This window comes from Natrix helvetica, assembly GCF_964273705.1.
Source record: "Natrix helvetica genome assembly, chromosome: 2".
Lineage (NCBI taxonomy): Eukaryota > Metazoa > Chordata > Lepidosauria > Squamata > Natricidae > Natrix > Natrix helvetica.
This window is the reverse complement of record NC_138552.1, coordinates 271,035,835-271,050,415: the sequence shown is the minus strand read 5'-3', so window position 1 is coordinate 271,050,415 and position 14,581 is coordinate 271,035,835. Positions and strand designations below refer to the sequence as shown.

Here is a 14,581-nt window from a genome sequence, read left to right as displayed (position 1 = left end):
TATCGAAGCTGTTTTCCTAATGCAATGGGGTTACATTTCCCCTTGAAGTTTGGCAGGGAGGTTGAGCCCTCAGAGAAAATCAAACAAACACAAACCGCTGATCAAGGAATATTGATAAGGGGGAAGAGAGAGGTGCAACTCCTGCAACTGAGAGCATCTCCTTGCTTTCAGCACCGAAGTTGAGTTGAGAACTGATGGGTGGGGAGAGGAAGAGGGGATGGAGTAGAAAGGCTAAGCATGAAATGAAGCTGCTACCAGATGCCTTCTTGCTTTTTTGCTGCCATAGACTAACAACGTTTTCTTTCTTGATGATGTGAAATAAGGATTACCTATTTTTTCTGTTACAAAGCATTTGTGAACGAGTGCATGAGCCCTTTTATGCAGTCTAGATCTCCTTTTGAATTCATGGGATATTGGAATATAACAGAATAACAGAGTTGAAAGGGACCTTGTAGGTCATCTAGTCCAACCCCCCCACCCTAACAGATCATACACCGTTTCTGACAGATGGCAGTCCAATCTCTTCTTGAAAGCTTCCAGTGATGAAGCTCCCACAACTTCTGAAGGCAAAGCTGTTCATTGGTTGATTATTCTCACTGTCAGAAAATTTCTCCTTATTTCTAGGTTGAATCTTTCCTTGATCAGTTTCCATCCATTATTCCTTGTCTGGCCTTTGGGTACCTTGGAAAAATAGCTGGACCCCCTCCTCTTTGTGGCAGCCCCTCAAATATTGGAACATTGCTATCATGTCTCTCCTGGTCTTTCTCTTCACTAAACTAGCCATGCCCAGTTCCTGTAACCGTTCTTCATGTTTTAGCCTCCAGTCCCCTAATCATCTTGGTTACTCTTCTCTGACTCTCAACATCTTTTTATAGTGGTGTGACCAAAACTGGATGCAGTATTCTAGGTGTGGCTTTATAGAGTGGTATTATGTAGTGCCTCACTTGATATTGATTGAATCCCTCTGTTAATGAAACTTACTGTAGGATTGCATTGGCTTTTTTGGCTGCACACTGTTGGCTCATATTTAATTAGTTGTCTTTAAACATCTTAAACATAACTATTAAACAAGTTCCAATCTTTGTTAGCAGATCTCTGGCATTGTTTCCTGTTGCCACAGAATGCATGATTGATAACCAATTAGGTAGACTCTGCCTGATTTGAGATCAGGCATAGTCCTGGAGCAAGGTCAGAGGTAGGGTTCAAATGTTACCTTGCTTGTCCTTTGGCTAATCCAGAACTTATGAAACTAGCAGTTGGTTTTCACTTGTTTTCTTTTGTATGGAACGTTCAGCTAAAATGTGGAAGTTGTGGACGTCTAATCTAGTTCACATGTTCTGGGAACTAGATCATCATTATTAAACAATCATATAGTTTGTTTGGGCATATTATAGTATGGAAACACAGCAATTGTAGACCAAGACCTTGTGCCACAGGAGAAGCGAAACTGTAATCAAGCTTTTATTAGCTTGGCTTATTACTCCCTGGGGAACCTTAGAAATGCTGGCCACATTCCAGGAACCCTTCCACTCACAGGAGTGAGCTTTAGGAAATGAAGGCCATTGCCATAGAGCGTGAGGCTGATAACCTGCCTTGACTCTCAGACACCATTAACAAAATTGGATAAATTACAACAGTGCAGGGCAGGTTGGAAACAGATGCTCTGTCTATGCCATAGATACACAATGCAATCACTCTGCCTACTGACTCTCAAGGAACGTGTGTATTTCTGTCAGCCCATTCTTGGAGTCTGCAGAAACGATACAGGAATCTTCCTGATATCTACATTGGTCAGCCTCATGCATTAGAACCCTGTTCTGAGGCAAATTGATCATTTCATAATTTAGGCATGGGCCCAGGGTATCTGAGGAGCTACCCTCACCCCAATGGGATTGGCCCATCCCACTCGCTCCAGTGGAAGAAACCTACTTTGGATCAGGAGTGGGTTACTGCCGGTGTTACTGCTGGTTCACAACCTGCGCACAACCCTCCCACGCGTGCCAGATGTACACTGCATGTGTGCGCGCCCTTCAATGTAAATTGAACAATTTACAGTGAATTGCGCATGCGTAGTCACTAAAATCCAAAATGGGGGCGGCCAAGTGGCAGTGAGGGATCAGTTCGAGGGCATGGCAGGCCTGGGTCACTGCCGGTTCTGTGAGCCAGGCTGAATTCCATGACTGGTTCGGCCGAGCCACCACTGCTTTGGATCCCATCTACCAAAGGGGGGGGGGATTCCACGAGAAGGGCCTTTTCTGCTGTAGCCCCTGCGCTTTGGATTATTCTCCAGCAGGAGGTGAGGTCAGCCCCCTGCCCTATTCCTGTTTTTCCAGAAGATCCTTAAAATCTAGCTCGCCCAGCTGGCCTGGAGCCTAAGTAGGGCTGATCTTTGCTGGGGGAGGCTGACAGGATAGAAAGAAGATCCCCAGCCCTATGTCATCTATCCTGTTGAGTTTTATTCTTTATTTAATCTTTCTTAACTTGAATCATTTTGTTTGATCTTTTTTACCTTTTTCACATCCTATAAACTGCCCAGCATCTCTGCCGCAGTGAGATGGGCGGCCTATAAATTTCACAAATAAACAAATATAATTTCTGTGGCTAACAGTAGTGGTGAAACCACATAGACTTCTGCAACTTACTCGTATAACTTTGCACCACTGCTGTGTGTGGGCATAGGAAGAATTAGTGTTAATAGCAAATTACAGGAAGGTAGCATTTTACTAGCATGGCTAATAGCCATGGAGAGATCTCTTCCTCCTCCATGAAACAGTTCAGCCTGTGTTTATCTTGGGTCAGGGAGTTAATTCCACGAGTGATGAAGCTGCAGGTGGCCATGACACATTTTCATAGCTCTTATTCTCCTGTTGCAGAGGGGGAGCTCGGTGTGACGCAGAAGGGGCGCCATCTCCGCAGGCTGCTCCCAGGGGATGTGTTTGGAGAGCTGGCTGTGCTATACAACTGCCAGCGCACGGCAACTGTCATGGGTAAGGAAGGAATTGTGATGTGTGTCTGCTTGTCAAAATTCTAATGCCGCTAATGTCAACTCCAAGTTTTATCAGCTATGCCTTCTCTTCACCAAGAGTCCCAACAACGTGTGTCTACCAATTGCTACATTTCCTGACACCTTCCTGCCTTCCTTAGGGTCAACATGTAATTCTTTTCAGTTTGGTTTAGTACCGAAGGTTGAAAATGGAGGGGGATAGGAAGAAATGGAAGAGGAGGAAGGATAGCTAGGGGTTGATGCATTCTTAAAGAAAACAAATATGGTAAAACAATGAAGATCTGTGACTCCATAAAATTGAACCAAGTGATCGGGGGCAGAAGCTTTCATGCACATGTCTTCCCATTGTCTTCCCCTTGCTCAATCTCATTTTGCTTTGCCATATAAGGCTATCACAGTTATGCCTCCGGAATGTTATGCAATAATTTGATAGTAGTTATTCATAAAATGTAACGGCTGGGGAATATTTTCACCCATCTAAAATAATTAGCCTGAGAAGTGAGAGAGGAAGCTTTTATATTTTACATACAGTGTTTTATATTTAGCACGACATGTCTAAGATTTCACTCATCAGCCCCCTCCCTCCCCATTAATGGTGAGCGTGCCAAGAAGTGTAGCTTCCTATGGAAAGTGTACTGACCACCAGGGGCATCAAGATGATTTTGGCTTCTTGGGCAGAGGAGACGGGGCAATTCCGGGATGAGTTGGTGTCGAAATATCCCTTTTCCCACGATGCCCACCAACAACACTCAGGCCTTGGTGTGTCCTGCCTTTGCAAGTCATGCTGGGCTGGGGCATTCTTGATTCTGTTGCTATGGCAATTGTACAATTGCATCTTTTCCCTCTACTTCTGGAACAGAAGCAGAATCTGCTTTCCTCTGTTTTCTTCCTGTGCGAATGGCTAGTTGCTGATAATGCGTCTCAATGCGTTCGCTCAATTGGGATTTGTGTATGCCTTTGAATTTCAGCTCTCTTATTTGAGCCCCATAGCATTAATTTCAACACCCTATTTAAACGAGAACTGGGGGAGAAAAAAATGGAAATATTACAGGATTTTGAAGGCTGTGTACGTCAATCGCAATGTACAAGAGTGTTTCAGAAAGTTAATGGAGAAAGCTGCCCACGCTGCTTTTGGAAAATTGCAGTTTCCTTCTGAAATACCCATTCTAAAATGTGGCAGTTCTCTGTGAGGGGTGAAAGAATGTGTATTTTTAAATCAACTTTTTAAGCATTACAGAGGAAGGGATGCTATCAGGGGCCACGCCAACGGTTTGCTCACTAGTGTTGCTGATGACAGTAAACAAACCCAGAAATAAAAATGTGTTGTTACTACCAAATGTTAAAAAGTTTATGCTGGAAAAGAACTAAAGCTAAACTGTAGTGAAACCCTCTTTCCTGGTTAACCATAACTTCTGTCTTCTCAGCACTCACTGAGGTGCAGTTGTGGGCCATTGACCGACAGATATATCGCAGCATCATCACAGAAAATGCTAAGCGGAAACGTGCGATGGCCCTCGCAGGCTTGCGAGGGTAAGTAGCCAGGGGACAAAAGGAGGGGAGGATCAAGAAATACTTGTGGAATGGAAGGCAAAAGAATAATGAAAGTAACTTTTGTTCACCAGAGGACTCTGGTGTGGTATAAATAAGTAACTAAATGTAGGCAGGAGAGGTGTATCGGTTCTGCAATGAACATTCCCTTCTGAATTTCTTTCATGATTCCAAGAATATTGGCTGGGCTTTTGGAAAAAGAAGTAGTGGGGAAAAAAACGATAACCAACATTACCTCTAAAGCAAGATCTCAGTGCCAGAACCAGTTAGGGTTGGAGGATCTGTGGAATTGAATTTTGGATTAAAAAAAAGAAAAGGAGGGTTGCCGGGAGTGCATTCTCCAACACTGCTGGGTTACCATACCTGGAATGAAGGTATGGGGGAAGAGCAGATGCCAGAAAACATTCCAAGTTATTATGAGCCATCGGGAGAGAGTCCTGCAGCTCCTGTGTCATAGATTTCTAAAGCATTCCTTGTGTGCGCTCCCTCTCCTTCTCTTTCTATTGCCATCCCAGGGTGAAACCACTCCAAGGCCTGTCCGATGCCGATCTTTCACAGCTGCTGGACTCTGCAGAAGAGGTACTGTAATTGAACCATAATAAAGACTCTCTCTGACTCAGGGCTGGCTAGGATTTGTGCAGTAAAGGGGGTAGAACTGAGATGGTCCCCTGTGCTTTTCAAGAGACTGAACATTAGTCTGTCCATTCTTGCAGCGCACCTTCATGCCCAACGAATTCATCATTCAGGAAGGAGATGAGGGGAGAGCCTTTTTCTTCATTCTCACCGGAGAGGTGAGTCTCGGAATAGTAAAGTTAACAATGAAGAGGTTTTGTGAAAGTGAAGACTTTCTCATGTTTACCATTTTCCTTACAATTAGCTTTCCATGTGTGTTGGGTAAAGGCACAAAGCTCCAAGTCAGGCAAATAAGCTTAAAGCTTAAACCTCTCTTTTTAATAGCCTTCTTACCCGGAGCTGTGTTTGACTGGATGTAGAATTTATCTGACATTTTGAGGGCTTTTCACTAGAGACCCTCTGCTTTCCTGCTCCTTTGATTATTTTGGGAGATCCTTCCACAATCTCAAGCAAATTGCTGATTTCTCCTGCCTACATCCGTGACTCCTGGCGTGCCCAGTATCTCAGCTTCTCAGAATTGGAAAGAGCATTACAAAACATGGCAATATAAGTATGGCCAAACCTGAGTTCAACTCTTAAGAATTTCATGCATCCAAGTGTTCTTAGCAACAGTGTGAAAGTGGTTTGCCAAACTAAGCTAAAATGGGGTTTGGTGGTTTGTGGCTCAGGGCAGAAACTTAGTCATTGTTTTAGTGTGTTATGCAAACCAAGCCATTATGTTACTTCATTTTCTTGGGCATAGCATGTTATGCAAATACAACAGTTGCATTTTGTCAATCAAAGTTTACAATTGAGTGTGTTTTGTGAATCTGAGCTTTTTTATACCTTTCCCATCTGCTGTACCTGGTACAAAAATAGGTTTTCCCTCTCTTGCTACTCTCCAAGTGCCAAATTGGGGACCAGTCCCCTCCTTCCCTCCTGTCATGCTGCCTGGTCCTCATTTCTTTCCTGGCCTCTGCAGGTTGAGGTGACCAGGAATGTGGATGGGCAGGAGGAGCACATCCGAGTGCTAAAGGCTGGAGACCACTTTGGGGAGCTTTCCCTCATCCGGTAAGTATGGAACACTGGCAGGCTTTGTGCACTGGTTGATACAGATGCCCACTGGAGATGACTGAAATGTTGTAGTATCAAAAGTGCATGTTGATGTACGGTAACCATTTGCTAGACAGAGTGCAGAGCACAGAGAATTTGACTTAGCCAGGAGGGCCCCATGGAGGATCCACATGGATCGAGTGTTTTGGACATGTATCCCACTGAACCTCTCCCTTGCAGGAATCTACCTTTGCTCCAGATCAATCTTCTCAGGGAGGATCCTTTTGCCGGTGTGTTTTTGGATGAGGAGTTACATGCACATGGCTATAGCAATAGCACTTAGACTTATATACCGCTTCACAGTGGTTTTACAGCCCTCTCTAAGTGGTTTTAGAATCAGCCTATTGCCCCCAACAATCTGGGCCCTCATTTTATCCACCTCGGAAGGATGGAAGGCTGAGTCAACCTTGAGCCTGGTGGGATTCGATCTGCCAAACTGCTGGCAGCCGGTGATCATCAGAAGTAGCCTATTGTACTGCACTCTAACCACTGTGCCACCGCAGCTCTTAGCACTAACACTTAGACTTATATACCACTCCACACTGCTTTATAGTATTCTCTGAGTAGTTGACAAATGTCAGCATATTGCTCCCGACAATCTGGGTTCCCATTTTACTGACCTCAGAAGGATGGAAGGCTGAGTTAAATGTCAGCTGGTCAGGATCGAACTCTCGTTAGTGGGAATGCAAAATTAAGCCTGCAATACTGCACCCTAGCCACTGTGCCACCACAGCTCCTCTATGTCCTTGTATATCCTTGCATATCGATACATCCCACACTGTTCTTAGCTGTGGGCTGTAGTCTTATTAATTAGAGATCACAAGGAGGTAAAAGTATGACTTTTCATTTTTGGCCATTTTCCCCATTTTTCCACACTTGCAGCAACATTCGCCGGACAGCCAGCTGTCGAGCACAGGATGAAGTAACCTGCATTGCAGTAGCTAAAGAGTAAGTAACGTTGACCTCTTGCACATATGGAGCCTGAATGTGCAAAGATGTATCATAAAGCCTCTGCTCAGAACTGGCCGTAAAAGATCCTATGATTTCTCCTTAGAGTCAGAAATGCAAACTCCCTGAAGTAGCATTGTAGAGGCTGCCTCTTAACCTAGCCTGCCTCATTTTCCATTCTGTAGAAAACATTCACTGATGATGGGCTGGTAGGAAAGGGAAGGGAACGGTGACAGATATGTTAGCTCCAGAGAAGCAAAGGCACTCAAGAGCTGTCCAACACCTCACAAATCAAAGAATACACAGAAACTGAGCTGCAGAAAATGCACAGGGTGCTTGTGGGAAACTCTTGAGTGATATTGTTGCAGCCACAGTGATGGACTACGAACATTTCTCTGGTGTCTGGAAGATTATCTTCAGTCGGCATATGGAAGCAGAGGGTACAAAATTAGTAGCTGTGAAACACAAGAGGGCTGAACGTTTTTAGGTCAGCTTTCAGTACTAATTCAAGAGTCAACAATTTTGTGGTAAGTTCAAGAGTCACATCAAAGGGTCTTTTCTTCCTTGGTTTGAGTTAGACAGTTGGAGGGTCTTCTTTGCTTTAAAACTATTCTAAGCTTGTGCTCCCTTCCTCAAATGCTGAGAAATCATGCCACCAGTTTTCAGCAGTGATCAAGGATACTATGGGGACGCCACAAAAGAGCTTGGAGGAAGCCCATATGGTTTTGGGGATGTAGTTATCCACCAGAATATAAATTGGGGGTAATCTATGGCTCTTTGCTATCTTAACTTGCACAGCTTTACATCAATGACTAAATTTTTTAATAACTGTATAATAATGGGACAGCTCTCTGCTTTGAAGATTATTGTTTGAAATATAGTGGCTGCATTCTCACAACATTCCAGGTTGAAACGACTTTGAGTAATTGGTGGCTCAGACTATTATAGGAATCCAGATATTAAAATGCCGTAGGGGTGTCAACAATCGCTTTCACTATTTGCCTCTCAAGGAAGGTAGAATTGGCTGTTGTATTATTTTACTGTTTATGCTCCACTTTTGAAACCAATATTCAAATAGTTTGCACAACAACAACAACAACAACAACAACAACAACAATAATGCAAAAAACTGCACTGCTTGGATCTGCACCTAGGCCCCTGGGTGGGGCCCAACTAGTAATCAATGCCAAATCCGGCGAAACGACTGGCCGCTGTGATACAATCGTATAATAATAATAATAATAATAATAATAATAATAATAATAATAATAATAATAATAATAATAATAATAATAATAATAATAATGACAAAATACTGGCGCATAACACACCAGACATCACACTGGTTGAGAAAAATAAGGTTACAATCATAGACATCGCAATACCAGGTGATAGCAGGGTCGAGGAGAAGGAACATGAAAAAGTTGCGAAATACCAGGACTTAAAAATTGAAATTCAACGATTATGGCACAAACCAGCAGTGGTAATTCCAGTGGTAATCGGCACACTGGGTGCTATTCCAAAAGCACTGGAATTACATTTAAAACAGTTAAAACTTGACAAAATCACCATCAGTCAAATGCAAAAAGCTGCACTGCTTGGATCTGCACGTATATTACAAAAATACGTTACAATGTCCTAGGCCCCTGGGTGGGGCCCGACTAGTAATCAATGCCAAATCTGGTGAAACAACTGGCCGCTGTGATACAATCGCATAATAATAATAATAATAATAATAATAATAATAATAATAATAATAATAACAACAACAACAACAACAACAACAACAACAACAACAACAACAACAACAATAAAAAATAGAAAAGCTATGCATGGCCAATACTTGAAAACCATTTTGAAGAAGGTGAACTGTGGATACGAACTTGCAAAGAAAGGACTGAAAATTTCACACTTGGTGTACATGGATGATTTGAAGCTGTTTGGTAAAACAAAAGCTGAACTGAATTTATTAATTGAAAGCACAAAAGAATTTAGCCAAGGCATTGGTATGCAGTTTGGAATTGACAAATGTGCAACAATGGCAACCAAGGCAGGCAAGGTCCTAAAAGATGATGGAATACAACTTGAGAATGAAGAAATGATAAAGGCAGTAAAACCAGAAGAAGGCTACAGGTACTTGGGGATTTTAGAGGCCTCTGACAATGCATAATAAAGTCAAGGAATTAACCTCAGCCAAATACATTCAGATGGAGTTGGACAATTTGGACAGAAAAACAAGGAAGCTTATGACAATGAATAATGCTTTGCACCCTAAAAGTGATGTTGACCGATTGTATCTACCAAGAGCAGATGGTGGTCGAGGACTCCTACAAGTAAAGCAGACTGTGAAAGAAGAAAGACACAGCTTGAATGATTACATCCAGAAAAGTGAAGAACCAATGATTAAGGAAGTAAATAAAAGAGGCCTTTTGAAGACAACTAAGTTAAAAGCTGAATATAAGAAAGAAGTAATTGAGAAGCGAGCTGAAAATTGGAAAAGCAAAGCTATGCATGGCCAATACTTGGAAAGTATTGAAGGCAAAGCTGACCAAAAACTAACTTGGAACTGGTTAAGACAGTGGTTCTCAAATAGTGGGGCGCGCCCCCCAGGGGAGGCGCGAGGCTCCATAAAGGGGGGCGCGAAGGCTCCCTTTCCATCTGGGTGCAACGGCGGCGGCGAAGGCGGCAACGGCGGCAGCGAAGGCGGCGGCGGCAGCGGCGAAGGCGGCGGACTGGAGTTTCCCGCCAAGGTTGCCTGTCCGACCAGCCCCCGCTGGCTCCTGGCTGAGGGAGGAGCTGCCGCTCTGCCTTCTCCGAGCGGGATCCACGCCCTGCAATTGGCCGCGAGGGGAAGCGGAAGCAAAAGCTTTTGCTATCAAGTCTTTTGAAAATCTCCAGGAAGCACAAAAAATGGGTGAAAATGGCAGGTTTTGGCCAAAAAACGGGCCATTTTTGCCCATTAGTTGCCAGTAGAATTCTTCTGGGGGTGGGGGAGGTGAAAAATGGGGTGCACAGATGCCCCAGGAGGCACAAAAAATGGGCCCCTTTTCACCCCCCCACCTTCAGAAGATGATAGAGAAAGAGAGAGCTAGTGAGAGGGAGGGAGGGAGAAGTGAGACAGAAATAGACAGAGAGAGAGACAGAGAGAGACAGAAGGAGAAAGAGGGACAGAAAGAGAGAGAGAGGAGAGAGAGAGGAGAGAGAGACCGAGAAAGACAGAGAGAGACAGAGAAAGACAGAGAAAGACAGAGAGAGAGAAGAGAGAGACAGAAAGAGAGAGTGAGACACAGAGAGACAGAAAGAGACAGAGAGAGAGGAGACAAAGAGAGAGACAGAAAGAGACAGAGAGTGAGAGAGAGACGGAGAAAGAGAGAGAGAGAGAGAGAGAGAGAGAGAGGGAGACAGAAAGACAGACAGAAATAGAAGGAGAGACAGAAAGAGAAAGGCAGAGAGAGAGAGAGAGAGAGAGACGAGGGATGGAGAGAGACAGAGGGAGAGACCACTTGGACTGTCTTCGCATCTGGGATGCATGGGTCTTTCCCACTGAGATGAGCAGGTGTTGTTTCTAGAAATCACTGCGTGCAGGAAATATATGTGTGTGTTTGTGTGTGTATACATGTGTCATTTCTTCAGTGTTATCACAGAAGTGAGTACACCCCTTAACATTTTGTAAATATTTAAGTATACTTAAATATTTACAAAATGTTAAGGGGTGTACTCACTTCTGTGATACTCTATATATAAATATATGTATGTATATGTTCTAGCTGTGCTCCTTTATATCTTTTCTGCTACAGTTAATAAAGCTATTCTTCGTTGTAAATTGATCCACATTTCTTTCTTTTTTTATTCTCTTATACGTTAATGAGGACACAGTGTTATGCAGAGGTGTACTTATAACAATTTTATAGACAAATGATACTATTTACAGTCGCGCGGGGGGCGCGAAATGTTTTCTTCTTCCTAGGGGGGGCATGACAGAAAATAATTGAGAAGCACTGGGTTAAGATAAGGAGTACTGAAAAAAGAAACAGAAGGCTTTACTTTGGCAGCTCAAGAACAAGCCTCAGCCACAAACTGCATGAAGGCAAAAATTCAACATGTTACCACCAACAGCAAATGTTGCCTCTGTAATGAGAGAGATGAGACAGTCGACCACTTGATCAGCGGGTGCAGCAAAATTTCACAAACTGACTACCTACAATGCCATGACCGCGTTGCTAAGATTATTCACTGGAAATTGTGCCAAAAGTTTGGATTTGAGTACAGCAAAAACCACTGGGACCATCAGGTTGGAAAGGTTTTAGAGGTTAAAGGTTCAAGATCTTGTGGGACTTCAGAATCCAGACTGACAGGCACTTGGCCTACAACACACCTGACATAACAATAATTGAAAAGAAAAAAGTATGGTTCATTGACATTGCAATACCTGGTGATGCACGCATTGAAGATAAACAGCAAGAAAAAATCGCAAAATACCGGGACTTGCAAATTGAGGTTGAGCAACTGTGGAAAAAGAAATCATGTGTTGTCCCAATTGTAATTGGAGCCCTTGGAGCAATACCTAAAGGGCTACCTCGCTATTTGAAAATTCTAAATTTACCTGACTTGAACATTCTGACTCTACAAAAAACCACCCTACTTGGAACAACTTATATCCTCCGACGTTACCTTAACAGTTCCTAGGTCCTTGGTTAGGACTTGAGCCGTTAGGCTACCAACTAGCCCCAAAGGCTGTGAATCTCACAAAAGATTAACATAATAATAATAATAATAATAATAATAATAATAATAATAATAATAATAATAATAATAATAATAATAATAATAATAATAATAATAATAATAATGTGTATGGCAAACTTGTTTCTAATGGAAAAAGGAAAATATGTCTTCCCCCCCTTTTTATTATGTTGCTATAAATCTTAGTATATTGTATGGTTATATACTGTTTCCATTCATTGATGTTTGCATAATATGTTAACAATCATTGACATTCTATTATTTAAATAGCTTAGAATATCGAGGATAGAAGAGAGACAAAAATAGCCTATCAATGTTAATTACAATTTAGACTGGCAATTTTACAAGCATAATATTATTTAGCTTTTTCATCCAAAGTTCAATGTAACACAACCACTACAACTCACATCAAAATAATTGCAATACTAGAGGTTTCAATAGCTGATTACTTATTAAAGTGTCCCTTATATTGTTACTTTGTGTGTGTGTGTTTGTGTTTGTGTGTGTGTGTGTGTGTTTGTGTGTGTGTGTGTGTAATACCTATTAATAAAAGGAAAAAGTAGAGCAAATTTAATAATTTGCTAATTCTATGAGTTGATGTGCAGGCATCTTAGGGTGGCTGAGGTTGAGAAACAAATTTAATTATGAGAGAGAGGGGAGAAGGAGGGAGGGAAGAAGAGAGAAAGAAGGAAGAAAAGGAAAGTAATAAAAGAGAACTGTTAGGTTTCTGACTTCCTCTTTTAATGCATCTAACTGATTTGCAATATTTGTAGACATTTAGGCCCCCTTAGAAACCAGACTAAAAATGATTATATTTGCCATGCTGCATGATGTGCTTCAAATTGCCAAATCTGGAACCAGTTATCAAGGGAGATACTGAGCTTCTCTTTTCTTGATGTAGCTAAACAGAGGCTGAACCGATTATTTCTTGCAGATGCTTTAATCGGAATTCTTGCACTGAGGAGATAGTTGTTCTATGTGGCAACTCCTCCTATAGTGTGTGTGTGGGGGGGATATAGGTAGTCCTTGACTTACAACCATTTGTTTACAATGGCACTGAAAAAACTGACCACCAGTCCTTGCACTTATGGCTGTTGCAGAATCCCCATGATCACATGATCAAAGGTCAGGTGCTTGGCAATCAGCAGGTATTTGCGATGGTTGCAGCTTCTTGGGTCCTGTGACTGCTATTTGCAACCTTTCCAGCTGGCTTCTGACAAGCAAAGCCAACGCGGGGGGAAGCTGGATGTGTGAAACAACCGCATGATTCACTTAACAATTGTGGCTAGAAAAGTCGTAACATAGTGCACAATTCACTGCACAACCACCTTACTTGGCAACCAAAATTCTGCTCCCAGTTGGGATCATAAGGGCTACTTATATGGGAGCCTGTGAATAGTTCCAAACCGAATTTTCATTACTGTCTCCTGTCTTCTGAATCCACCCCCTGTCCTTTTCCAGGGACTTCCAGGAGCTGAGTCCAATGTGTGCTTGTGAGCCGTAAGTATTTCCTTGCTTCTGGAGTGGGTTGAATGGGGCTCTGCATTGTGATCACTGAGGCAGTTTAACAACAGACCCAGTCACAAGTATGAACTTCCAATTGTTTTTGGAAGACAGACATTGTTGTGGCCTGCTAGCGGCCAGCGGCCAGCAGAGCTGGCAGATGATTCGGACAGTGAGGAAGTTGGGGAGGAACATGGGCCAGTCCTGGAGTCTGGGGAAGCCTCTAAGGAGGGCTCTGTGTCGGAGGCAGAGAGGGGGCCAGAGCCGTCTGACAGTTATCAGCTGCCTTCAAAGTCAGACATCAGTGAGGTAGACAAACAGCTGGAGCCTGTTCCCAGTGTGTGCATGCACAGAATTGCCAGAGGTAGGGAACAGCTAAAGAACAGGGGTTGACTTGGGAGTAGGGCCACAGGTGGAGGATGAATGGCCCCTCCCACCGGAAATAAGAGAGGAGCGAAAGGGGAATGGAGTTGCGGGAGACAATTAGTTTGCTTAATTGGTTTTTGACTCTCGGAGACTCCTTGCCAAGTTTTGCAGATATTGGCCTGTCAGCTTTCCAAGCCAGATAAGGTCTGTGACTGTATATCCTCCCTTGAAAGACTTTGCTGGATGTGAATAAGCAGAATTCACGGTCAATTAATAAAAGGGGCTTTTGTTGTGACAAGGAGTTTGCTTCATGCTCTTGGGAAGCCTCGGTCAGAACAGAAATGGGCAACAGTGTCCTCTACTCACCCCATGCTCACTGCATGTGATTCCCATCCATGTACACCTTTCCATTTTTCCTGCTCATGCAGTCACAGGATTTGTTATCTGATTTGCCTGCTGTGCTTTACTCTCTTCTAGGCCCAGTATTTCTCAACTTGGTTGACTTTAAGATATGTGGGCTTCAACTCCCGAAATTCCCCCACTAGAATGCTGGGTGAGGAATTCTAGGAGTTGATGCCCATGCAATCTTAAAGTGGCTGAGGTTGAGAAACATTGCTATGGGCAGCGCTGGCACTTTGAGTCATTTCTACGTGCAGTGGCAGAAATGTCCTTTCAGCTGGCTTAAGGGTTGCTGCCTTGCAACTCTCTGATCTCTGTTGCCAGTGGTCTCCCAGCAGCAGTTCC

The 14,581-nt window shown here is 43.1% G+C and overlaps 1 protein-coding gene across 2 annotated transcripts in view; it reads left to right on the top strand.

The window, feature by feature from the left end:
- The window catches only part of LOC309385682 (cGMP-dependent protein kinase 2-like), a 48,591-nt gene that overhangs the window by 8,426 nt on the left and 25,584 nt on the right, over positions 1-14,581 (top strand). For both annotated transcript variants that reach the window (XM_081940357.1, XM_081940356.1), the window contains exons 5-11: positions 2,874-2,987; positions 4,429-4,534; positions 5,068-5,131; positions 5,266-5,343; positions 6,147-6,235; positions 7,160-7,225; positions 13,430-13,468. In XM_081940357.1, the coding sequence (XP_081796483.1) occupies positions 2,874-2,987; positions 4,429-4,534; positions 5,068-5,131; positions 5,266-5,343; positions 6,147-6,235; positions 7,160-7,225; positions 13,430-13,468 (556 nt within the window). The remainder of the gene's footprint in view (positions 1-2,873; positions 2,988-4,428; positions 4,535-5,067; positions 5,132-5,265; positions 5,344-6,146; positions 6,236-7,159; positions 7,226-13,429; positions 13,469-14,581) is intronic.